Source organism: Vulpes vulpes, chromosome 7 (genome assembly GCF_048418805.1).
Source record: "Vulpes vulpes isolate BD-2025 chromosome 7, VulVul3, whole genome shotgun sequence".
Lineage (NCBI taxonomy): Eukaryota > Metazoa > Chordata > Mammalia > Carnivora > Canidae > Vulpes > Vulpes vulpes.
The window spans coordinates 60,714,213-60,740,884 of record NC_132786.1 but is presented as its reverse complement, the minus strand read 5'-3'; the positions used below and the strand labels follow the sequence as shown (position 1 = coordinate 60,740,884).

Genomic DNA, 26,672 nt, shown 5'->3' with positions numbered 1-26,672 from the left:
AGGCGCCTGCCTTCCCAGGGAAGCCCTGGGGGCAGGGGCGGCACCTCTGAGGCTGCGTCCTCCGTCCCTGCGCGGCTGTGGGCCCAAGGCACAGGGGGCAATGAGCTTCAGCAGCCACGAGCACGATGGTGACCTGTGCCTGAGCCCCATGGTGTGTCCCCAGGTGAGCTGGGGGAAGGATGTGGGGTTTGCTGCAGACCTCATTGCCGCAAGGAGCTGACCCGCCCCCGGGGCAACAGGAAGTGCGGCCAACTGGGCGCCCGGGAATGGGCCTCCCTCGCCCCGCGCCCTGCTCACGTGGTTCTTGTTGGGGTGCCTGGTCCCGCGCCCCCACGTCATCTGCAGCAGCGTCTTCCCCTTGGTGAATACGCCACCGCATACAGAAGCACCTGCTGTTACTGGGACCACCCGCCCAGCCCCGTCCCCTCCCCGCCACCCCCAGGGACCCTGAGCCATTTGATCGAGCACCGTGATCCCTCGGACACCACCCACCGGAGGGGCCCCTCCACGTGCTCTTCTCAGAGCAGACATCCTGGTCACTGCCCAAGCCAGGTCTACCGCTGTGACGTCTACCCAGGCTCTCACCCTGTGACCTGTAATCTCTAGAAAGTCCCAGGGAAGCAAAGACCACGTCCTTAGGTTTTCACAGCTTTAGACCCTCGCCTGAGACGTGATGAGTGAATGAACGTGCTCACGCACGGACAGAAGGACACGAGGCCCACCCCAAGCTGCACGGTGGTGGGCAGCGGCAAGAGGATGTTGCAGCTTAGGAAGTGCAGGCGAGCTTTGCCAGGGTCTCGGATCTCGGATCTCGGATCAGGAATTCGCCCCCCGGGCCTCAGTCCCCTGCCCGCAGCGCATGGGCCGTGGTCGCCGTGATCTCCCAGGCTCTTCCCACTGCCGGCGTCCCCCCGGCCCACGAGCTCTGCAGCTGGATACCTGCACCTGTTGGCGCCGCCGCCTCGCCCCTCGTGCCTGTCTGCTGCGAGCACTGGAGCGTGAGCACACGGAGCACGGGGCCACAGCCCTCCTCCAGCCTGGCTGCCCCACCCGATGGGGCACGGGCACTCGCGGACACCGGGCGGGACCTCACCGTGGGAATGTGCGCGGGTAGCCGGGAGGGAAGGAAGTTCTCAGCGATTTTAACTACGCGTTTACCCTTTTATTATTATTAAAGCAAGAGAAAAAGGATCATAGAACCCCCTCCCCACCGCTCCTACTTTCCTCCACCTGGTTCACTCCACTCGCTCTCAACTCCGATGTGTCTGCGAGGGGCCGAGAGATTTACAGGGCCGCGCTCCTCGCTCCCAGTCCGATGCTGAGATGCCTCCTGACCTGCCATCTAGGAGCTGCAGCCCCAGGAGAGCTGATAGTCTACCGTCCTCCTGCAAGGGCCGCGACCCGGGAGCTCCCACGCCGGATGGTGTCTCCGCTCAAGCAGAACGAATTGGCTCCTCCTCCCACCTTGTGTTCTGTGCAGGCCATGGAAGGGCGGGATGTTCTGGAGACTCCCTCACAGTCACACCCAGAAACTGTCTGCCCGGCTCCCTGGGCCCCCCTCAGCCCCGTCAGGGTGACCCGGGGATTAGCCCCCACGCCAGCCAAGCGTTCTCTCTCCCTTTCTCCCCGTGAGCTCTGGAGCCCCAGCAGCTACGGATGCACGTCCTGGCTGTTGTACCTGTTGGCCTCATGTCTCTACACCACCAGGATGTGAGCTGGCGTGAGCTGTCAGCCGGTGGGCCGCTCTGAGTGCCGAGTGAGCCGACCCGTCTGTGGGTTGGTGAGATTTTAGAGGCGGGTTCTTCAGGAATGGCTTCATAGCAGAAGAGATGCCTCAATTGCCCTCGAAAGAAAAATGGGATACAGGCACATGTAAGGCTAAATTTTTTTTTTATTATCGTAGTTTTTCTTGACTTTTTTTTTTTTTTAACATGCAGTTCCATCAGTGTTAACACACCTACAGACGTGTAAAACCACCCTTGGGGTGCTTGGGGAATGGAAACAAAGGCAGGCGTTAGATTTCAAGAGGCCTGGCGTGATCTCATCCGTCGGGCGCAGGGCGAGAATAGGCGTTTTACCCCGTCTCCCCCGTGAGGCGCAGAGACCACGTGCAGCTATGGGAAGGGCTGAAGCCCTCCGTTCAGCCCCACACTACAGCGTCCTGGGGTGTCTTTGGGAAAACCAGCAGAAACCAACCTCCCTGAGCTTCCGGTTTGTCCAACGCACAACAGCGGATGATCTCATGACTGATTTTACCTCCTCTTCTCTGCGGCTTGTCAGTACCTCTGCAGACGGTCAGTGGTTCACAGTCATCACCAAGGTGAGCTCTGCCCGGAGGGAAAAGCAAGTTCAACACCAACCGAAATCGGGAGTGAATGAGCCGTGGACACCCTCCCCGCCGCGGGGCTCACATCCAGCGGGGTCCACGTGGCTGGGAGTCCTCGGGGCCATGAGCACAGGTGGGTGCGGGCGGCCTGCAGTCAGCAGCACGGCCGCCTTGTACACGGATCGGAAGGCTCTGAGCTACTAAGGCCGCATAGCTCTTTGATGAAAACACTAATGCAGAGGCAGCATTTTACGAAGCACAGATAATGTCTTTTGTTGTTGTTTTATTGAGAGCCTCCCCCAGACGACCTCATCCTCTACAGCCCAGGGTTCAAGTGAAGATCTCCTGGCAGAGAAAGACTTCCCCCTCCAGTCAGCCTCTCCTGCTCCTACACACACAAGTGTATGTTGACTCCTGTACTGATTTTACATCACCATAGAGAACGGGGGAACTCTCCTGAACTCCACCCCAAATTCACCCAGACTCCTGACCTGTCCTGTTCATTACCGTGGAGAGTAACTAAGCCCAGAGGAGTCACTTACCTCTGCTGAATCCCCTGGGCTTTGTAGGAAACGTTTTTTTTTATTATTATTATTATTTTTTAAAGATTTTATTTGACAGCGAGCGAGCGAGAGCGAGTACACAGGGCAGAGGGAGAGGGAGAAGCAGGCTCCCCGCCGAGCAAGGAGCCCCACCTGGGGCTCCATCCCCGGACCCTGCCATCACCACCTGAGCTGAAGGCAGATGCTTCATGAACTGAGCCCCCCAGGGGCCCCTGTAGGAAACTTAGCACTTCCTCGGACAGCTATACTTTTTTAGACCACCTTTCCAGACTGCCTGATTCTAGCTTACACTGCCTCTGCGTCTTCCACAGCTCCATAAACTAACGACCCGTGCAAACGGCGGGAGCTGCATTCTCTGGGGGAGGGACTGCTCCACGCCCATGGAAAAGCCACCTGTTTGGGTCATTCGCAGGCTCTTCTCCACGCTCCCAATCTATCAGGGTGTTAATTATCCTTGGAAACACCATAGCACCTGAGTTAAATAAAATGAGCTATAAGAGAGTTGTGATTTTTTAAAAAAAAATTTATTTTAACCACAATTAGTAAGAAACTTCTAGGTCAATATAGATAAGCCCGGTGATCTCTGAGGTCATCTTTTAAGACCAGAAACCACTGCCCACGGTCACCCCGGCCGTGAGCCTCTGTGCTCCACCGGCCTCTAGCAGCGCCTGTTGCCACCCAGACCCGTTTCTGCAGCTGACGGCGTTTGTCCCGCACATTTGTTCACCAGTTTGAAGTGGAATTAGGATTCAGAGCAAATTGCCGTGAATTGCTATTACATAAGGGATCGAGAAGCAATGGTGATAAGCAGCTGTGAGCCTTCCGGGGCTAGGCGGCGTGGTCCAAGAGCATCCTCTGGCTCGCCCGGCATCCACCGGTGGGGACGCATGGTGCCCTGGGCTCCAGGGTAAGGCTGACTAGCCACAGCCAGAATTCTCAGGGCACATCCCGCAGCACAGCAAGTTCATAACCGTTGCCTTCAGAGACAGAGTGTGGTCTCGGGGGTTAGGCTGCAGCAGAACTTGTGTTTATAGACCCGGGTGGACCCAAGATGTGAAAGCTCCAGGGGCCCCGGGGGTGAGTAACAAGGGCAGTCTGTCCCCGGGGAGACTGGAAGGTCCACACTCCGGAGACCGTACCTGGAGAGAGCAGGTAGCCGGGGCTCCGTAGCGAGGAGGATGGTGGCTCCCACCCTATGTGCAGCGTAAGTAGAACCTGCCAGTCATCGTTTCTATGGCAATGAACCCCTGTCCATGCACGTCCTCATATACATCCAGGAGTGTATTCTTAGGAGACATTCCCCAATTAATTTTTAATTTTAAGTAACCTAAATCTTGATTAAGCCTTCCCAGGAATTATTTTACTTAGGATTAGAAAGTCAGCATGCACGTAGTCTCAATTATTTTGAGTGAAGAATAAGATCTTTGTAATTCTTTGCCTCCTTTAATTTCAAGCTGAATAAATAAATAAAAGGAAGTATTTTCATTTGTTGACTTTCGTGTTACGTGCTTTACAGCGAGGTCAGGGACCAGGTCTTAATCCTCTCTGCTTCCCCAGCATCTTGCACGTGCCCGGTAGACAGTAAGCATTTAATAAACGTGGGAGGGGAATTAAGACCCAAAGCGATCAGCTGCTCAAGTCACATTCTAACCGTTTGAAAGGTTTGCGTAGGTCCTTCTCTCTTGGGTTAAATATGGGTTTGACTTACTGCTTATGCACATACACAAGATGCATCTTTGATACTATTTTGTTTGTTTGTTTGTTTTTAAGACAAACTACATCCTGCATGGTTTTGTGTGTGAACATTGCACAGAGCATAGAAAAACGCAGCAAACACTTACCCGGGGTTATTTCTGGTAGGTGGCAGGGGCCCGAGAACTGCAGCATCTAGATGCTTTGGGCTCCTGGACGTGTAAATATCAATAAAAAGTAGCTTAAAGAAATGAAAAAATCCACCTCCTCCAACACAGAAAAAGCAAAAAAAAAAAAAAAAAATTCCTGGTTTGGTCAATCCGATGACTTAGGTGATCCAGGATCCAGGCCTTCCCACCTGGCCATTTTCTGCATGGTTTATGGCCTCAGGTGGCTTCAGTAATGGCAGGTATCCTAAAGTCCAGCAGGTAAGAGACGTATTTCTGCTTATGCATCAGTTTGTATTAGTGAGGAAAGGCTGCCCTCAGCCGACTTATTCTCAGATCCCATTGGCCATGATCAAGTCCACATGCAAGGGAAAGGACATCACCATGATTTGCTAGGGTCGATCCGGAGTCTTCCCTTGAGCTGGGGAGGGGCCCCCTACCTTGAACACCTGGCTCTGCAGAGGCAAGTACCTCCCAAGGAACCCACGGCCCTGCCACTGAGGAGGAAGAGAGAAGAATGGATTTGAATAGTGGCCAGCAGCATCTAACATGGGAAAATTCATTTTACTTTATACCCTTCTGTATCGTTTTCAATTATCAACCACTTTTACAATTAGTTTTTTGAATGTGTGATTATATCCGACCTTGGTGAGATTCCCTCTCCATCTCTAGTTACAGTACATGGTCCAGTGACTCACCAAGTTGAGGGATCATGGGGTTTTTCTCGCAGCTTGACTCATCATTTTAGCCAAAGCAGATACCTTGGCGGGCGTCCACCTCCGTTGTCTTCATCTGCAAAATTAAATGAGACCCTTTCTACCCCCTGTCTCAGGGGCATATTGGAAATTACTGAAAACATTAAACAGAGTTAACACACAAGTAGAATTGTTGCTCGCGTTGTCAGGATCCCGCACCACTTAGCTAATCAGATGAAAAGTGGTTAAAACATTGCGTAGTTCAAAACCAGTTGTGAGTAGAGTGAATTAATTCCATGGCTGTATGTGAATATATTGGGTTGATTCTATTAACTTTTGGAGCAACTTTTTTCATCATGAGATTCTGAGTATGAACATCTGGTGGACAAAATCTATTTTGTTGACGATGTAGACGGAGGAAGGTATCATCCGCTGCCCTCCCACCTCCAGGCCAGCCCCTCCCTCCCTGCTCTGGGGGCGGCCGTGGCCCCCTGGCCAGCTGGCGGCCGCCCCACGCAGGTTGCAGTCCCCCGAGCGCCCCTCGACCTCTCTTCCCACATATCTCCCGTCACAATCCTTAGTTTCTCTGAGCCCACTTATCTCAAACGTTCAGTTCTGTCCTCAGGGAAATCAGCTGATTAAAATGCTCAAGATGTGGATGACAGCTCACCCTCAGCAGCCCCCAGAGGGCATTTGCACTTAAAAAGAAGCCTTTATTAATCTGTAGTTAGTGAAATGTTTGTTTAGAGTACGCGGGCCTTCCCACCGTCCCTCGTCCCTCGGGTCAGCCGCCGACCGCAACTTTATCAGACCAAAAGGGAGAACAATTTAACATGCCCGTTCCTGCAGCGTTTCCCACTGTCTCCCATCCTCCTCATCAGCATTTCCACCGTGACTCACTGGAAGCAGCCTCTACATACTTCCCACCCCACCCCCCACCAGCTCGGGAGCTGGACAAGGGCTCGAGGACCGCCGCCTCCATCTCCCCTGCCTTTGCCCATCTACACCGCGGTGCCGGATGCAGGGCACGTCTCGGGGCCTGCAACAGGCCCGCGCTGCCAGGGGCCCGGAAGCACCTGCTGGGCCAGGGCAGCCGGGCTTCCTTCTCCAGCACGCTCATTCTCTCTTCCACCCTCATCCACGTAGCTCGAATAGGATTTAAGGATGCACATCCTGTTCTCCTCACCCAACTCGATTCTTTTTTCAATACTTTGGTTTAGAATTTGTAATAATTCAAAAGCCTAAACTTCTTACGGGATGGCAGGGTAGGGGGGAACTATAGATTTGTTTGTAGTTTTGCTGGCAAGCTGCTTCAGCAAGTGTCCATTTTTTATCTGCCTGCTATTTGTCATTATCATTAAATGAGTCTTTAGAATTTGGAATTCATCTGAGAATGCACAACCTTACATGTGGTCTATTCTCTCGCAAAAGGACGTGAGCTCCACGGTGGGCCTGTCCTGAGTAATGCAGTGATGCACGCAGTGTCCCACTAATCCTCCCGGTCTCTGCCCCTCAGCTCTGCCGCCTGGAGCGTGATCTATCCACGGGGAGGTACCAGGGAACCCTGTTCGCCGACCAGCCGATGATGTTCATCACCCCAGCCAGCAGTCCCCCCAGGACCAAGCTGTGGGAACTGGTCCTCCTGTGTGGGGGTCAGATCACGCGGATCCCATGCCGGGCCAGCCTCTTCATCGGACCCTACCAAGGAAAGAGGAAGGCGACAATCCGGTATCTGTCAGAAACCTGGATCTTAGGTAGGAATCTGCACACAGGGATGGAGACGGGGACGGTGCCTTCTCACTGTGGTAGCTGTTGGTGTCCCCTTCACATCCACAGTCCTGTTGTCCTGGCCACACAAACAGGTTTTTCCGGGGGAAGCGTGATGGCCACGTCCCTGTAGCCTGGGGCCTTTGGATGGACACTCACACTCACCATCTGCCTTAACAGAATCCTGTAATTACTGTCAGTCCCAAGCCAACCTGGTCCCTCCTCCTCTTTACCGTCAGCCAAAGTACACTTCACAGGGACAAAGGAAATCCTATTAGGCTCCCTGGTCTGCCTCACTAGCTAGTGTGAAACAGCCAGCCTACCCACATCCCCTCCAGACCGCAAGGCCTGTCCACCCTCGGCTCAGATGCTCGGTCCCTCCACCCTCCCACCCTCGCTGCCTGTCTCTGCTCTGCTTCCAGGGCTGCGGGCCAGTGCCCAGCTGCCACGACCCGCCACCTGTCTCTCACCTTCTCATGTGCACCACTCCTGACACTCCTCTTGATCTCAGAAAGCTATCCTTCTGTGCAAAAGCAGCTACAGCGTTGACTTCAAAAAAAATAAAACAGGAACATAACGTACAAACTGGCACCGATGCAGCATACACAGTGCCAAATGCATGGCTTGATTCTGAAGGGGAAGAGGTGGTACAACATATGCTCTGCTTCCCGGGAGGCTGCCAGGGTGCCCACAGCTCTGGGAGGGCCATAGGGGACGTAGGGAGCAGGTGTGGGGACGCGCAGCATCGGTGCTGGACGTGCCAGATGCTCCCGGGGCCCCGCTTTGGGGATAAGCCTTCGTGTTCTGGGTTTGATGAAGGTCATAGCATGCCAGGGCCGCCCTACCAACCCCACAGACGGGGGCTTACACGGAGATTCATTCTCTCACAGCCCGGAGGCTGGAAGTGGGAATCAGTTTCTCCTGAAACCTTTTCTTCTTCCGCTCCTACTCGGTTACTTCGGTGTCAGCATCTTTAGCCAAGATCCTTACCCAGCTTCCAGAGACCTGAGAAGCGTATTTTCTCAGTCCTGCTCCCCTCTCCCAGAGCCTTCCTCCTCTTCGCCTCCGCTCATCTCTAAATCTCAAACTTCTGGCTTTTCTCACCCCTTCCTACACATTATCCTTTAACAGATACATAGATCCTGCGTCCAAGTTGCATTCGTATATCAGACATTTTAAGAACATATTTTAAATGGCTGATGGTCATCCTTTGATATATTTTTAAAGTATGGCTGTCAAGAGTTTTTTGGTTTTTTGTTTTTTTTTTTAACACTCTCTGGTGAGAGTAATTTATCTTCTGCCTAGAAACTAATTTCCAAAAAAATAAAACCCATGTGATTTTAGCTTCAGTCCCAAAGCCAAGAGGCTGTTTACTCTTTTCTAAATGCCAAGACTATAACCTTCAAAACATCCTATGTTCTAGAAACAGAGGTTCTTGTTTTGTTTTTTTTAGAAAAGCGCATGTATCAAAATGACACCAACTGGCGACCAGAATTTTGCTTTTCAAAAAAAAAGTCTCATTCAGCTAACGGAACTGTGCACACGATTGATATCAACAGTCCATATCAACAACTAATCTTTACAGCGTCTGCAAATTGTGTACCGTGCACAGGGCCAGCGTCTGGGGCCGCACGATTATTATTTCCAGGTCGCAGAACTCTGTCGCCCCTTCCTGTTGCCCGTGGCTTTTGTGCACAGCTCAGGCGCGGTCCAGCCGCCTGCCTAGTTCCTCCGCTTGTTTTGCCACTTTGCTCTCCTGTGAGTGGGTTTTCAGGAGGCAAACGTCTACCTGCTTGACCCCGGGGCTTCACTTTCACAACACCCTGTGGAATTCTCTGGGTTTCAGAGCTGGAGCTGCGGGCCCGAGTTTCTTTCCTCTCCCATAATCCATGTCCTGTTTCTGATTTGTCATTGATTACACCATCTGCCTGTGCCCTTGGCAACTTCCGGGTATTGTGTGTTCTGGAATCCTTGGCTCTCCGTGTGGGGAGATCCTCACCCCTACGGTGAGCCCCCCTGACTCTCTGGCCGCTGCCCCTGTCTCTGCACCAGGGCCTCTCTGATGACTTGGGTGTTAGAACGTGCATTTTTCAAATATTCAGGAGTTCATATTCTTATCTTTTTTAATTCAGCTGCAACATAAGAGCCCCGGCTTTGTGCAATTCAAGGAGATTTCATCTGCACGTCTCTACACATACCTGTAGACCCCACAGAACACATGGTCCTGAGCATTGCAGTTCCTTTCCCATCAGTACTCTGCCACTGGCTTGTTCTCTGACTGGGGGACACAAATCACCAAATCACCTATGCCCTCTGGACCTGAGTCCCCTCATCTATTAAACAGAGTAATAACCTCTGCCCTGCTTATTTCACATGAGGGTCAGAGGAGCTAACACACAAGGGCATGCACGGTATCTCACACCCACACTGGGCCCTGTCCACTATCACTGGATGACAGTGTCCACTGACATAGCCACATTTTCTCTTCTGAAGACTTTCCTCCTTCCCCTGAGCTTCCACTGTGAGCACATCTAGCCAATATTTTATTCTCAAAATGTTGTGCGATTAAAATTTGCAATAAAATCCCTTGTAAATTATAGTTAAAATCACCTTAAGGCACCAATTTAAAAAGAATAATTTTGTGACATGACTATTATGAAAAGAAATACTCTAAAATTTGTTCCAACTAGAATATCAGCATGTAATGTAGGGTCCCTGAGACTTAAGAGTAAGGATTTGAAGGTCTTAAGAAGTAGCTCGTTGTATCTAGTTTCATGTTTGCCATTTGCTTTCCAAAATAAGAGAATCCAAGTTTTTTTAGTACCTTTATATTTATTCCTATGTATTATGGGATCTTTGTTTATACAGACACAATAAGGTCACGGGGGATGGACAAGTATATTTTTTTAGCCATTAGAACCCTCTGAGAAGCTTGGGTTTTTGTTTTTTTATCATTTTTTGGGGTTTTTTTTTTTTGCTTTTGTTTTTTTGGCAGAGGGAAAGATGACCACCACCAAAAAGAGAAGTCTCCCCAAGACCTTCAACATCCTAGCACTGTATTCCTTCAGATAAGCCTTTTTATCCCTTCACCCTCTGACCCAACATTTATATTGAAAAATTAAACTGTTACATGATTATTCCAGTATAAGACTTTCTTCTAACCTCCAGCTCTTTCTTTGGGGGACACTGGTCAGGGGTGACCATGGAGCATTCAGCCAGCTTACCCTCCTGGCTGCTGCCTTGTGCTGCTGGCATAGAATGGTGTGAATTTATGAAATCTCCAAACAGGGCTCACCACGTGAAATTTAAGCCATGTCTTACTCATTTGCTCCATGGAGAGTCTCCTACATGCTGGGTTGCCTTATAACGAGGCCATTTAAACGGTCATGATTATGTTCCCAATTCATTCCCCAGAGTCCATTTTCCCTGAAACAGCAGTATACTTAGGCCAAGATTTTCGATGAATCATTGCACCAGAAGGAGAAATGGGGATTTTTGAGACAGAAAATACTTGTGGGCACTTGAATATGCATGAAAATAAACAGGAAAACAAAAACCAAATTCCCGGCACCAGGAAGCAAAATGTCACCTTTACCTGACATTGGAGTAGAAGCAAGTTCCAGTAATTTTATTTACCCCAGCACACCCCTAGAACAGAATTCCCATTTTACATATCAAGACACTACAATGAGAGAGCCCCAAGTTGGCTGGTGTCTTCAGTGAGGGGCTAGGGAGGGGGCGGGAGCCCTGGGACCCCAGTGCATTCATCACCAGTCTGCAAAGTTTTGTGCCGGAGCCCTGTCTTTTCACTCTCTCCATCCCCCACGTCGGTGTTATCACTTTCAGCTGGCTTGGCCTTTCTCAGAAGACATATTTCCAGTCTCGGGCGCCCTTTTATTGTCTGGGCTAGGTTCAAGTGATAAGACATACATTTTATGCTATTGTGGGAACATAATGTAATATGCTCAACAGCATTGCCAAAGGGGGAAAAAATTAGCCTCAGCATGATTTCCTTATAACTTATAATAAGCATTTGATTTGAATGTCTCCCCATGTCAACGTTTTCAGGAAAAAGATCTCTGATAGCATGTAGGCCTTTTACAAGCCAGCGTAGATCATTGTTTCCCCAGATGGCCGACCACAGAACTAGGCCCAGAAAAATGCATGCTCTTGAACATGGCATTTTGTGAAAGCAAGGACACTCAGGAGGCCTCAGCCCTTGGGGTGCATGATTAAAGAGATGATGTTGGCGTTCCTCAGGATCCTCTTCGTCCACATTTTTACGGCATAGAAGGAAGCAGTCACAGGCAATGAGGCCATGTGCTGGGATGGACCCAAGAAGAGAAAGGGAAGAGAACCTGGAGCACGTCTGCTGCCTGCCGCCTGATACCATCCTCACCCAGGAGCTCGGCAACCAGTCAGAGGGTGACGGCAGACTTTCAAGATACAATCTCAGATGATAAGATGAAGAGGTGGTTTTTTTTGGCGGGGGGGGCGGGGGGGTTGCTCTCAAATAGATGACGTCTACCAGTAAAGGCATCAATGAGTACTAAAACTGACATGGAATTCTGTAATTTTGACATCTCGTGTATTTAGATTTTATATATATATATATATATAGCTTTAAAATACATATAATTAACTACTAGCTGCTGAACAGCAAGCATCAACTTGGAAAGATACAGAAAGTGTTCATTGAGAAAGTAGATTTGCCTTTAACTGTATTCACTGGTCAGCTAGTGGTCCTGGATGGTGATCTTTAAAATTTCCTAACCCATCTCACTTGGCTCCCCTCTGTTAAGTTTTTGCCAACTGACCTCCAGTCACCAGGTGTGAGCATCATCGGCGATATAAAAGTAAAAAAGCATCTTGAAGACAAGCAAAGTGGAACATTAAAGGCCTTCTCCACACCTTACTAGCCAAGACACAGCCTCACTTAAAAACAAGAAGCAAAGTAGAACATGACAATCAGCTACATATTCAACTCAGAATAGGAAATAGTGTAACCACGGCGACATTTTTTTTTTTTTTTTTATCCACCGCTAGAAATGCAGTCATCGGTTTGGGGAATACACCAGCCACTTATAGGCCAGTGCTGAGCATTTTGGTTTTGACAGGTTCACAAGACTGTCTTGTGCACAGATTCACAGGGCTCCCTGCAAGTGCTCCCCCCACAGAGGTAAGTGCTCCAGTGTTAACTCTAGCCCTACTCTGGGGCTGGGGGTCAATGGCCATAAAAGAACTTCACAGCCCAACCCCCTACTGGGATGTTGCTGGCAGTTTCCACCCTTTGCTTACTGACCTAGTATATCAACACTGTTTACAAGAGGTTTCCGTGAGTCTTTCAAGCACTTGGAGCTTCAGTTCTTTCAGTGTTCCATGTTAGACAGTTAATACCGAGCATCATAGAACCTAAAGTGATGGGCCTTTTGTTATGGACTGAATTTTGTCTGCCTAAATCCATATGTTGAAGTCCTAACCCCCAGGATCTTAGAATGTGACAGTGTTTGGAGATAGAGACCTCTCAAGAGGTGATTAAGGTTAAACGCTATCAGGTTAGAGCCCTGATCCTTCAGGACTGGTATCCTCATGAGAAAAGAAGAGACATCAGGGATGTGTGTGCAGAGGGAAGGCCACGTTAGGACAGAGAGGACAGCTTTCTGCAAGCCAAGGAGAGAGGCCTCAGGAGAAACCAGATCCACTGGCATCTTGATCTTGGGCTTCAGGCTCCCCAGCTTTAAGATCATAAACTTCTATTGTTTAAACCTCCTAGTGTGTGGTGCTTTGTTAACAGCCACCCCAGCAGATGAACACTGCTGGAAAAAAATTCTGAGATCATGGTAGAAATCTGTGCCTTTTATCAAATGAAGGGATCTGAATTTCTCCACCGGAGTCACATGGTGAATTAAAGATCCAGCATTTCTAGTCAACCTCTTCTCCGTTCAGACTGTTCCTTTGTAAAAAGATCTTAATGCCACCCTCAGTAAGTGGAACTTCTCATTTGTGCAACCACTAACAGTAGAGGTTCTCAAATGGTGCATCACAGAAACTGTAATGGATGGATTCTGAAGGATCCAACCTCTGGGTAAAATAAGAAGCTGTTCTCAATTTGTAGGAAGAGAAAAAATACTTGGATAAATCATTTCCCTTTTTTTGTTCAATTTTTCTTAAATTTTGGCACCTGAGGATGAATGAATACATAGTTATAAATACAGAAGAATGTTGGAGATGAAATGAATGATAAAAATATATGAAACATGAACAAAAAGCAAAAAGTTTTTTAAGAGCTGAAAAAGAGTTATTTGGGGGGTGGGGGGAACCATCCGTAGCCAAAATCCTAGCAGTATTGAAAAAGAAGAGAAAAGGGTCCAGTGAACAATACTATGAACAAAACTGGGGCTGCAACTATGGATACAGTAAGGATATTTAAAAATCATGAGAGCATGCTGAGTAAATTTATACCAGAAAATTTGAAAATAGGTAAGATGGACATTTTCTAGAAAAAATATTACCAGAATTGACTCATGAAATAGAAAATCTGAACTATTTAAAAACCTGAATGACAATCAAAAGTATACCTCTCACCGTCCATCAAAAAAAGAAAAAGAAAAAGACACCTGCACAGAGTGATATGAGCAAAATGTCAGACTAAGAAGATCCAAATTCCCATCTTCCCCACAGAAACACCAAAAAGCCCCCAGCAGAACCAACTATGTCTGAACCAACTGTGTAGGAGTGCTGGAAAATTGTCAGAGGTTTATAGCAACCAGGGCAAAGACCAATCAAACAAAACAATGTTCAGAGCCGTAGGGAAATTTTGTGGCTCCTTGTTCACATCGCACAGTCTTGGTTTCCTCTCCTTGAATGCAGACCTTATTTGTTCTAGTCTGCTTGGGAGATATCAGAAAAACTGGCTTGCTCACTCATCTTGAATAACACATGCAGGCAAAAATGATAGACACTGCTTTTAAATTAAGCTACAAGGTAGGCAACCATAAAAATAGGTAAAAACAAAACAACAACAAACTTCTATGCGTCAAGGGACACAATCAGGTGAAAAGGTGGCCTACGGGGTGGGAGAGGATATTTGCAAATACAGAAGTCAGTCTCTAAAAAATATAAAGAATCTCGACAGCTGGAAAACCACAAAAACAATTAAAAAATGGCCAATGATGCGACTAGACATTTCTCCAGAGGAGATATACAAATGGCCAATAAGCATGTGCAAAGATGTTCACCGTCACTAATCATTAGGGAAATGCAGATCAAACCACAATGAGGTACCACTTGGGACCCAATAGGATGGCTACCATAATAACAGAAAACTAGCATCGTTGAGGATGTGGAGAAATTGGAACCTGTGTACCGGTGCACCTACTGTGGGAGACCAGATGACCCCTCCTCAGAAAATTAAACAGAATTGCCATGTGATCTCACAGTTTTACTTGTGGTTATGTACCTACAAGGATTGAACCAATATTTGCACACCTGTGTTCATGATAGCATTATTCACAATAGTCCAAATGTAGAAGCAACTCAAGCATCCATCGACGGATGAGTAGATAAACAAAATGTGGTCTATACATTCAGCCATGAAACGGAATGATATTGCGATACATGCTATAAAGTGAATGAACACTAAAATCACATCAAGTGAAGTAAGCCAGACACAAAAGGGCAAATATGATTCCACTTACGTAAATTACCCAGACTAGAGAAACTCATAGAGACAGAGATTACAATAGGGGTTACCAGGGTCTAGGTGGAGGTGGGAATTGTACTGCTGAGTGATTATCTAATGAGTGTGGAGATTCTATTTGGGATTATGAGACAATTCTGGAAATGAGTAGTGGCAATGATCATATAGCATCGTGAACGTTCTTAATTGTACACTTAAAATGGTTTAAAAGGTAAATTTCATGTCAAGTGCATTGTACTACAAAAAATATTTTTAAGATACTATTCAAACTGTCTAGGACTGGTAAGTTTTACCAAATATTACAAATCACTGAAGAAGGAAGATATTCACTGCATTTTATAAGGCTAGAAGAATCTTGAACTAATACTACTTAAATTTCAGCCCAAACTCATTTGTGAGGATGGATATAAAATTCCAAAATAAAATATTTTGCAAAGTTTAGCGGTGTGTTAAGAAACATGTAACCGAGTTTAACCAAAGAATGTAAAGATAGATGTCGCTAAATCTTTTTTTCTAACTCACTAGTTTTCTCAGATGTCAAAAAGAAAAACCCAATATCTAGTCATGATAAAGACTCTTAATTAACTAGTAATAAAAGAGAACTTTCTTAATATGATAAAGGGTATCTATGGACAACCTTTCTTTTACTTAGTAATGAAAACCTTAGTTTAAGGTTTAAGCAACTACAAAATACATATGACCGCTCTTACTCTTTGAATAGAGATCGAGTGTTCCTAATCAAAGAGATAAGATGAGACACACAAAGGAAACTTAAGAATTATAAAGAGACAAATCCTCATATTTGCATATGATACAGTTGTCTCCATAGAAAAATCTGAGAGACTCAAGAAAACACTTGTAACTGAGTCAGCAAGATTGGTCTATATTAGATCCACTTGGTAAAATCATGAGCATTCCTATATCCAGGAGTAAATAAATATATGACATAATAGAGAAACTAGCGGATTCAAGGCTAGCCCGGTAACAATGTCATTTAACTCACATTTCTTGGGTGGAATGTGAAAGTTGGTAGAGGAGGAGTAAACTATTAGACCATCCTGTCTGTGACATGGTCCACATTCTTGCTATACTCTTGGGAAAGGTTCCAATATGTAAATGTCTCTAGCCTCGTATCGCAGCAGGGAAAAAAAAATGTTGAGAACGCTCCATTATTTTACATCAAGCAATTTCCTTCAAATATACCACAGGATGTCAAGCCATCCAATCGTTCATTCAATTTATACTTGTTTCGAGCATGTGTCACGTACCGAGCATATTCCAGGCCCTGCTGGATGAGGAGGCGACAAGGCAGACAGAGGACTTGCCCCCGTGGGACTTAGATTCTATGACGACAGACAATAAAATGGTTTTAAATCCTATCAGTGAGAAATGCTATGAAGAAAACAGGGTATGGGTATTTACGGGGACAGGAGGTTGGCTCCTTGCCGAAGAGCCGGATTTGGGCTGAGACCCCCGTGGTGAACACAAGGGTGGGCTGGCGACGATCTAAGGGACCAGCTGGGCTCCAGGTCGGGAAGAGCAGAGGCCTTGTTGGGAGAGGCTGAGACCCAGCAAAGGGACAAAGGGACAAGAAATGAAGCTCGCACAGGCTGCACCACCCAAGGCCCTTCTAGACCATGGTTAGAGCTCTCAATAGACAGAAGTCACTGAAGGATTTTAAGTAGGGGAACCCATATCTTGCGTCAGAAGCAGAGAGCGCAGTTTCAGGCCCTTGCGGCGGTTCAGGGGGTGAACGACGGTGAGTGGCCACAGCTAGGGCGTGATCAGCCCCTCTTCCATTTGCTGGGTACACCCCTGGCCCCACCACAGATCCTGATGTCCAGGAGCATCAGCGATCTCTCAGAGGCCCAAATTCAAACCTAGGAGTGCTCTCGGACTCCTCTTTCCTGGTTTACCATGCACAGTCTGTCCGCAAGGCCGCCTGGCTTTAGAATTCTTGCTTCAAATCTGGCAGCTTCACCCTCCAGAAGAGCCAAATGCCTAACTGAAGGCATGCCTGGCTCCGCGTTTCAGCCCGAGAGTGGTCAGCCTCTTGTGATGAGCTAAGATAAAGCTCCCCGTGGGGTCCGCGTGTCCTAGCAGCACTCCCCGCACACAGTACCGTAGCTGCATTCGGCTACTGGCACTTGGAGTTCCATTTAATAAAGTGGCCCCACCACACTATAAAAAAAAAAAAATAGCTAGCAGCATGTTCCTTCACTATCCTGAGCATCAGACCACACAGAAGCGTAGCCAGTAAACTTTAATTTGTGCATAATTGTGTGCCAAGACCTGCAAAATACCCTTATTACAATAAAACAAACTTTTTTTTTTTTCAGTTTAAATTTCATGGGAGCTGCTCATGTACTATTTGTCTCTTTCCACTGGGCAGGCCTGGCATTGCTCTAGCATCTGTCCTGTGGGTCACATTTTATGGGGGTGTTTGAGGATCATTCATATGATGTGACATTGGAATTTGGGGGATGTGGCTATCTTCAGTTGACAAATGACCTTGGATAGAAGTCATTTTTCATGTGTGTGCGTGTGCTTACATTTGGGGACCTGGAGACATGAGGCGCTCTCTGGACGCGGATGTCCTGGCTGCCAGCCATACCGGGCAGTCAAGTGCTCTTCTGCGCGGACTCCCCAGTCTGCTTACTGTATGCACAGGCATCACACTACACGTACCCGCCTACTGTTTCTCCAAGTCCCGGGGTTAATTCCTCACGTTGTGCCATCATAAAGCACACCACACCAAGGGTGAGGCACCAGCCACAGACTTGCTATGGGAGGTTACATTTAGGGTTCTGTTTTATTTTGTCTAGGTTTAAAACTTGCTCCTTCTCCAGTCAGTTTTTCTCCAACGTGATGAGTGAATGAATGGATGGACAGATGCATGAATGCAGGGAGTGACACTCAATTTCATGGTCAAAGAATTCAAATAGAGAACTCTATAGAGTCCCCAAATCTTACAACCCTTCCTTAAACTTAAAGATGGGACAGCATTTTTTTTTATTTTTTAACAACATATTTACATAGAAATATGAACACATAAAAACCCTATGTGTTGTTTGAGGGATTTCCTAAAAATGGAGGGACATCTTGTTCCTTGAGTTTTTTTTTTTTTAATTAATTTTTATTGGTGTTCAATTTACCAACATACAAAAAAACACCCAGTGCTCATCCCGTCAAGTGTCCACCTCAGTGCCCGTCACCCATTCCCCTCCAACACCCGCCCTCCTCCCCCTCCACCACCCCTAGTTCGTTTCCCCGAGTTAGGAGTCTTTATGTTCTGTCTCCCTTCCTGATATTTCCCAACATTTCTTCTCCCTTCCTTTATATTCCCTTTCACTATTATTCATATTCCCCAAATGAATGAGAACATACACTGTTTGTCCTTCTCCGATTGACTTATTTCACTCAGCATAATACCCTCCAGTTCCATCCACGTTGAAGCAAATGGTGGGTATTTGTCGTTTCTAATGGCTGAGTAATATTCCATTGTATACATAAACCACATCTTCTTTATCCATTCATCTTTCGATGGACACCGAGGCTCCTTCCACAGTTTGGCTATTGTGGACATTGCTGCTAGAAACATCAGGGTGCAGGTGTCCCGACGTTTCATTGCATCTGAATCTTTGGGGTAAATCCCCAACAGTGCAATTGCTGGGTCGTAGGGCAGGTCTATTTTTAACTCTTTGAGGAACCTCCACACAGTTTTCCAGAGTGGCTGCACCAGTTCACATTCCCACCAACAGTGTAAGAGGGTTCCCTTTTCTCCGCATCCTCTCCAACATTTGTGGTTTCCTGCCTTGTTAATTTTCCCCATTCTCACTGGTGTGAGGTGGTATCTCATTGTGGTTTTGATTTGTATTTCCCTGATGGCAAGTGATGCAGAGCATTTTCTCACGTGCTTGTTGGCCATGTCCATGTCTTCCTCTGTGAGATTTCTCTTCATGTCTTTTGCCCATTTCATGATTGGATTGTTTGTTTCTTTGCTGTTGAGTTTAATAAGTTCTTTATAGATTTTGGAAACTAGCCCTTTATCTGATATGTCATTTGCAAATATCTTCTCCCATTCTGTAGGTTGTCTTTTAGTTTTGTTGACTGTATCCTTTGCTGTGCAAAAGCTTCTTATCTTGATGAAGTCCCAATAGTTCATTTTTGCTTTTGTTTCTTTTGCCTTTGTGGATGTATCTTGCAAGAAATTACTTTGGCCAAGTTCAAAAAGGGTGTTGCCTGTGTTCTCCTCTAGGATTTTGATGGAATCTTGTCTCACATTTAGATCTCTCATCCATTTTGAGTTTATCTTTGTGTATGGTGAAAGAGAGTGGTCCAGTTTCATTCTTCTGCATGTGGATGTCCAATTTTCCCAGCACCATTTATTGAAGAGACTGTCTTTCTTCCAATGGATAGTCTTTCCTCCTTTATCGAATATTAGATGACCGTACATTTCAGGGTCCACTTCTGGGTTCTCTATTCTGTTCCATTGATCTATGTGTCTGTTTTTGTGCCAGTACCACACTGTCTTGATGACCACAGCTTTGTAGTACAACCTGAAATCTGGCATTGTGATGCCCCCAGCTATGGTTTTCTTTTTTAAAATTCCCCTGGCTATTCGGGGTCTTTTCTGATTCCACACAAATCTTAAAATAATTTGTTCTAACTCTCTGAAGAAAGTCCATGGTATTTTGATAGGGATTGCATTAAACGTATAAATTGCCCTGGGTAACATTGACATTTTTACAATATTAATTCTGCCAATCCATGAGCATGGAATATTTTTCCATCTCTTTGTGTCTTCCTCAATTTCTTTCAGAAGTGTTCTATAGTTTTTAGGGTATAGATCTTTTACCTCTTTGGTTAGGTTTATTCCTAGGTATCTTATGCTTTTGGGTGCAATTGTAAATGGGATTGACTCCTTAATTTCTCTTTCTTCAGTCTCATTGTTAGTGTATAGAAATGCCATTGATTTCTGGGCATTGATTTTGTATCCTGCCACGCTACCAAATTTCTGTATGAGTTCTAGCAATCTTGGGGTGGAGGCTTTTGGGTTTTCTATGTAGAGTATCATGTCATCGGCGAAGAGGGAGAGTTTGACTTCTTCTTTGCCAATTTCAATGCCTTTAATGTCTTTTTGTTGTCTGATTGCTGAGGCGAGGACTTCCAGTACTATGTTGAATAGCAGTGGTGAGAGTGGACATCCCTGTCTTGTTCCTGATCTTAGGGGAAAGGCTCCCAGTGCTTCCCCATTGAGAATGATATTTGCTGTGGGCTTTTCGTAGATGGCTTTTAAGATGTCGAGGAAAGTTCCCTCTATCCCAACACTCTGAAGGGTTTTGATCAGGAATGGATGCTGTATTTTGTCAAATGCTTTCTCTGCATCTAATGAGAGTATCATATGGTTCTTGGTTTTTCTCTTGCTGATATGATGAATCACATTGATGGTTTTACAAGTGTTGAACCAGCCTTGTGTCCCAGGGATAAATCCTACTTGGTCATGGTGAATAATTTTCTTAATGTGTTGTTGGATCCTATTGGCTAGTATCTTGTTGAGAATTTTTGCATCCATGTTCATCAGGGATATTGGTCTGTAATTCTCCTTTTTGGTGGGGTCTTTGTCTGGTTTCGGAATTAAGGTGATGCTGGCCTCGTAGAACGAATTTGGAAGTACTCCATCTCTTTCTATCTTTCCAAACAGCTTTAGTAGAATAGGTATGATTTCTTCTTTAAACGTTTGATAGAATTCCCCTGGGAAGCCATCTGGCCCTGGACTCTTGTGTCTTGGGAGGTTTTTGATGACTGCTTCAATTTCCTCCCTGGTTATTGGCCTGTTCAGGTTTTCTATTTCTTCCTGCTCCAGTTTTGGTAGTTTGTGGCTTTCCAGGAATGCGTCCATTTCTTCTAGATTTCCTAATTTATTGGCGTACAGCTGTTCATAATATGTTTTTAAAATCGTTTGTATTTCCTTGGTGTTGGTAGTGATCTCTCCTTTCTCATTCATGATTTTATTAATTTGAGTCTTCTCTCTCTTCTTTTTAATAAGGTTGGCTAATGGTTTATCTATCTTATTAATTCTTTCAAAGAACCAACTCCTGGTTCTGTTGATCTGTTCCACAGTTCTTTTGGTCTCGATATCATTGAGTTCTGCTCGAATTTTAATTAACTGTCTTCTTCTGCTGGGGGTGGGGTCTATTTGTTGCTTTTCTCTAGTTCCTTTATGTGTAAGGTGAGCTTTTGAATTTGAGATCTTTCCAGTTTTTGAATGGATGCTTGTATTGCGATGTATTTCCCCCTCAGGACTGCTTTTGCTGCATCCCAAAGATTTTGAACGGTTGTATCTTCATTCTCATTAGTTTCCATGAATCTTTTTAATTCTTCCTTAATTTCCTGGTTGACCTTTTCATCTTTTAGCAGGATGGTCCTTAACCTCCACGTGTTTGTGGTCCTTCCATACTTCTTGTTGTGATTAAGTTCTAATTTCAAGGCATTATGGTCTGAGAATATACAGGGGACTATCCCGATCTTTTGGTATCGGTTCAGACCCGATTTGTGACCCAGTATGTGGTCTATTCTGGAGAAAGTTCCATGTGCACTTGAGAAGAATGTGTATTCAGTTGAGTTTGGATGTAAAGTTCTGTAGATATCTGTGAAATCCATCTGGTCCAGTATATCATTTAAAGCTCTCGTTTCTTTGGATATGTTGTGCTTAGAAGACCTATCCAGGGTAGAAAGAGCTAGATTGAAGTCACCAAGTATAAGTGTATTATTATCAAGGTATTTCTTCAGTTTGGTTATTAATTGGTTTAAATATTTGGCAGCTCCCACATTCGGGGCATATATATTGAGGATTGTTAAGTCCTCTTGTTGGATAGATCCTTTGAGTATGAGATAGTGTCCCTCTTCATCTCTCATTGTTCCTTGAGTTTTTATTGAACCCTGTGGAGGACAGAGCTTTACCTATGGTTCAAAGTCCAGATACAGTAAAAAGAGTGACATAATCTGAATGCATACATAAAATAAAAACTTCTTTGCGTAAGAGAAGTCAAAAGGCAAATGAGAGAGAAAACATGTACAACACATCACACGAATAAAGGACTCATGCTAAAATGTAAATCATAAGAATGCCACGTCACTAGCTTGTGGACAGAGTGGTTTGCTCCGTGCTACTAATGCTTGTTATATTGGGTGTATCAACTTTAACGTCCTTTCATGTATTCAGTGTAGATGACAGGTGTTAGTGTCCCTCCCTCCGAAATCCCTGTCGCCAGTTCAGCCCTCTCGTGCAGGAGTGTATCTGTACTGGGAAGGATACAGCTTAACCCTGAGACACTGTCAGGAGCTACGACTAACACATGCTACTTTCTCTTCCATTTTTCCCCTGTATTTACAGAACAAAACTCTTTTTTGGCTTCCTTTCTGCTATCGCTCATCGCTGGGGCATCTTAAGGTCCTTCAATATAATTTATCCATCCCTGTGGATAATAATAGTAGTTAGTAAGTTAACTGTAATTTGATTTGCAGTTCCACTAGTCCTGCCAGCCCACTGCATTCCTCCCTCTTCCTCCTGCAAGCAGGGCTGGCAGCAGTACCGTCTCCTGCTGGCCTGTTCTGCATCAGTAACTTATCCTGGACCAGGGGACTCCTTGTGACTTTCGTGAAATAACCAGCTTTCAAAGTGACAGGACTTTAGAGCTCACTGGTCTGGCCTCTTCAACTGAAATACGAAGACCTGAGCTGTAGAACGTGTCCTCGCTGACTGCACTCTGCGTAAAGTGCTCAGCTGGGTGGATAGGATGCAGGTGGGCAGGTACACGGACGGCCTCGAATGCATAATGCTGTAACTAAAACTTAGGTTTTATGTAGACTCTGCCTTGCACCAGAGAGTATTTAATCTAGCGAGCAGAGATTAGAACTCTGGTCTCACGCCACAGACTGCAAAGTTTCCACCCTAACGCGATGTCCTGCTGTGACGGCAACACCCTCTGTCCTATATCTATGGGAATATGTGCCTACTGAGCCCTTAAAACGTGGCTAGTGTGACTGAGGAACTGAACTGTTTTAAATAGCCACGTGTGCCATGTGGACATACAGACAAAGCAGCTCTAAACCGTTTAAGGTTCTAAAACAGGACTCTGCACGCACGTAGAAAGGCTGTCGTCTTACTGTCTCGTTGGCCACTAAACATTAAACCACTTTTCTCTCTCTCTAGATTCAATCATTCAGCACAAGGTCTGTGCCTTTGACAACTACCTACTGCTGCAGTGATGGAGACAGAGGGCTACTGCCAACAGCTCGAAAAGTTGTCTCTGGACATTCGAATGAGCAAAGATGCAAGAGAAGTGATGGACATAGAAACGATGCCTTTTTATATTATCACATGTGTGCATTGTGGTTCTTATATGAAGAAGCTCCTTTGTGTGATTTCCTAACAACTGGATTTGTTTTTATGTGTTTTTTTAAAGGGCCTTTTCTATGTAATACCAATCTTAGTGTTCTGGTGATGATCATAATGATTAAAATATCACAGAACCTTGGTCGTGGAAGCACCTTAGTTAAATAAAGAGCGGGAATTCGTTTAAGCTGTTTTATTCCTGAGATCAAAGAATGCCTTAAGTTTCTTGGTTGGATTCTATGACCCTTATTGACATGTCATGTACTAGAGAGGCAGGATATTGATCAGCTATTAGGGTTACTCTTTATGTGCCTGAGATTCTTCTCAAAGTAATTAATGAAGACAGGTGTGGAAGCCTTGCAATAATTAATGCCACCTGAGAAGCCCTACTTCTCCAAGTTAGTTTATGGTGAGGGGAGCTTTACCAACAAGAGATCATGGACTCATGGACTCCACTGGCTGCCCAATTCTTGCCATTCCTTAGAGGATATTGGCAGTGGGACTGAACCATATACACAGACTGCTCGTCTTCAACAGAAATATTAAATATCAACAAGGCTGAGGTGCCATGAAGACTTCCTCTTGATCCTGTTCCCTCCCCATGTTATCTGTTCCTCAACTGTTATCCCTACCTTAATACATGTCAAGTCCCTGAATAAATACAATGGAACTAGAACAAACCTTTGTAGGAGATAGCAATGTAGAGGCAAATAAGTGTTTTCTCTTAGTTTTAATATATGCCCCCAAACAATCCCCTCCTATTACTCATGCCCCAACAACGGCTGAGCCTCAGTACAACTCGAGACCTCAGTCTCCTCCTTCCACGTTATAAATCCTGTTTCACTATATCCACAGGCATTGTGGGCTTGCCTACTTTGAAGCTCGGGTACTTTGGCAGAGCTCCCACAACACCAAAAATTCCTGAGGAGGCTGACAGATACTGTGCTGAGTCTTGTTGGGGACCATCCCCTATCGCATCAGCCACAGACGACCACCCTCAGTAACAAGTTCTGATTCCTAATGCTGGCCTGCCAGTGGCTGGTCGAGATTCTTTCTAGAAGGTAACATTTTATGAGGGTGCTCATTTGTCTCAGGAATTACACTAAGAATTGTGTATATGGTACCTCATATAACCTCCTAACAATCATAGAAATTAGTCGCTACAGGCCAATAATTCCTGACCTGAAACTCAGAACTTTTTTTTAAAATTTTGAAAGGTATGTGGTTTTCACCATTTCTATGCAAGGTAAGGTTGTATTGCTGATTGCACCTAGAGAAAGCAGCAAGAGAAAGGAATTGAGGCATGCGGACTGGAAATGAAGTAAAACTATTCTCAAAGGATACTACTACATGTAGAAAATTATAAAGAATCAAAAATGATACAGATGAATGAGCAAGGTAAGATTAGGGTACAAAATTATACAAAACTAACAACTGTGTTTCTGTATGCTGGAATAAACAATTCAAAAATGGAATTAAGAGTACAATTCCATTTACACTGGCAACTAAAACTAAAATCAGTAGGAAAAATTTCAGGAAAGGTAAGTGTATACTGAAATCTATCATTGCTGAGAAAAATGGAGAAATATGCTAAGTTTTTGGATTAGAAAATTCAGTATTGATGTCAGTTCTCAAATTCACCTATAGATTAAGCCCAATCATCAAAATCCCAAGTAGTTTTTAGTAGAGTTTGAAAAGCTGATGCTAAAATTGATATGATAGGACAATGGAAAGAACCCCTTAGTAAACAACTTTTTAGAAAAAGCAATGTTGGAGGATTTGCACTGCTGGATTTCAAAATGTACTATAAAATTATAGCAATCAAGAAGTGTGGTGTTGGCATAAAAATGGAATGTAGATCAAGGGAACAAAATACAGAATCTAAGTATAAATCTTAATATTTATGGTCAGTTGGTTTTCAACAAAGGTGCCAAGGCAATGCAATGCCTTGCAACAAATGTCATGTAAAAAGAAAAATAAGAAAAAAATGTGCTTATATCCTTACTTCACATGCAAAAAAACAAAGTGTGTGTAGATCCTTACACCGTACACAACAATGCACTCAAAATGGCCAGAAACCCAACTCAGAGCTTGTCAACCTCCCCACCACTGACAACTTGGGCGAGATAATTCTTTGCTGTTGGGAGCTGTGCCGCGCATTGTTGTATATTTAGCACCATCACTAGCCTCTACCTATTAGTACCACCAAGTTGTAACAAAGGTCTCCAGGTGTTCCCAAATGTTCCCTGGAAAGCAAAACTGTTGCCAGCTGAGAACCACTGACCTAACAAAACTGAAATTATGAATTATCTAGAAAACACGGCAGGAAATCTTTCTTGCCTTAGACTAGGCAAAAATGTCTTAGATATGAAATATATACTAAAGGCATTATTCATAAATATACTGGATCTTAAAGTTACTTTTTTTTTTTTTTGCTCTTCAAAAGAAACAAAAAGACAATGAAAAGATAAGCCACAGATTAGAAGAAAATGGCTGTAAACCATATATCTCTTTTTTTAAATATATATTTTTTAATTTTTATTTATTTATGATAGTCACAGAGAGATAGAGAGAGGCAGAGACACAGGCAGAGGGAGAAGCAGGCTCTACGCACCGGGAGCCCGACGTGGGATTCGATCCTGGGTCTCCAGGATTGCGCCCTGGGCCAAAGGCAGGCGCCAAACCGCTGCGCCACCCAGGGATCCCTAAACCATATATCTCATAAAGCAATTTTATCTGGACTGTGTAGAGAATGTCTATTAAGAACATAAAGAATATATAGACACGATTATAAACACATTACTAGTCATTGGAGAAACAAGATAAAATCACAGTGAGATGCCACACATGCCATCTGGAATGGTTGTAACCAACAATTTTGACAATACCTACATGTAGAGAAACGTAAAAACTCGTACTTTGCTGGTGTGCCTTCAAAATGGTACAGTCACTTTGAAACCTATTTGACAGTTTCTTTTGAAAGAAATAAAATTAAACATAAATGTACCATATGACCCTGCAATTTCACTCCTAGAGAAATGGAAACATGTCTACACCAAGACTTGCACACAAATGTTCACAGCGTCTTTATTCACAACAGCCCCAAACTGGAAGCAATCCATCAGCTGAGGAGTGGATAAACAAAATGTGGCATATCCAGGACATAGTGCTACCAAGCAACACACACACACACACACACAAATCACTGATAGCATGCCATAACACGCATCATCCCCAAAGACACACAAGTGAAAGAAGCCAGACTCAACTGATTATATGTTATGATTCAATTTAGATAAAAATGCTAGAGAAGGCAAAACCATAAAGGCAGAAAACAGAAGAGTGTTTCTGTGCTGGAGGTAGGA

At 45.2% G+C, this 26,672-nt stretch overlaps 1 protein-coding gene across 1 annotated transcript in view; it reads left to right on the top strand.

Moving 5' to 3' along the window:
* The window catches only part of MCPH1 (microcephalin 1), a 236,821-nt gene extending 213,327 nt beyond the window's left edge, over positions 1 to 23,494 (top strand). The window contains exons 13-14 of the mRNA XM_072763908.1: positions 6,960 to 7,197; positions 23,125 to 23,494. Coding sequence (XP_072620009.1) covers positions 6,960 to 7,197; positions 23,125 to 23,180 — 294 coding nt within the window. The 3' untranslated portion in view covers positions 23,181 to 23,494. The remainder of the gene's footprint in view (positions 1 to 6,959; positions 7,198 to 23,124) is intronic.
* The last annotated feature ends 3,178 nt before the right edge of the window (positions 23,495 to 26,672 follow it).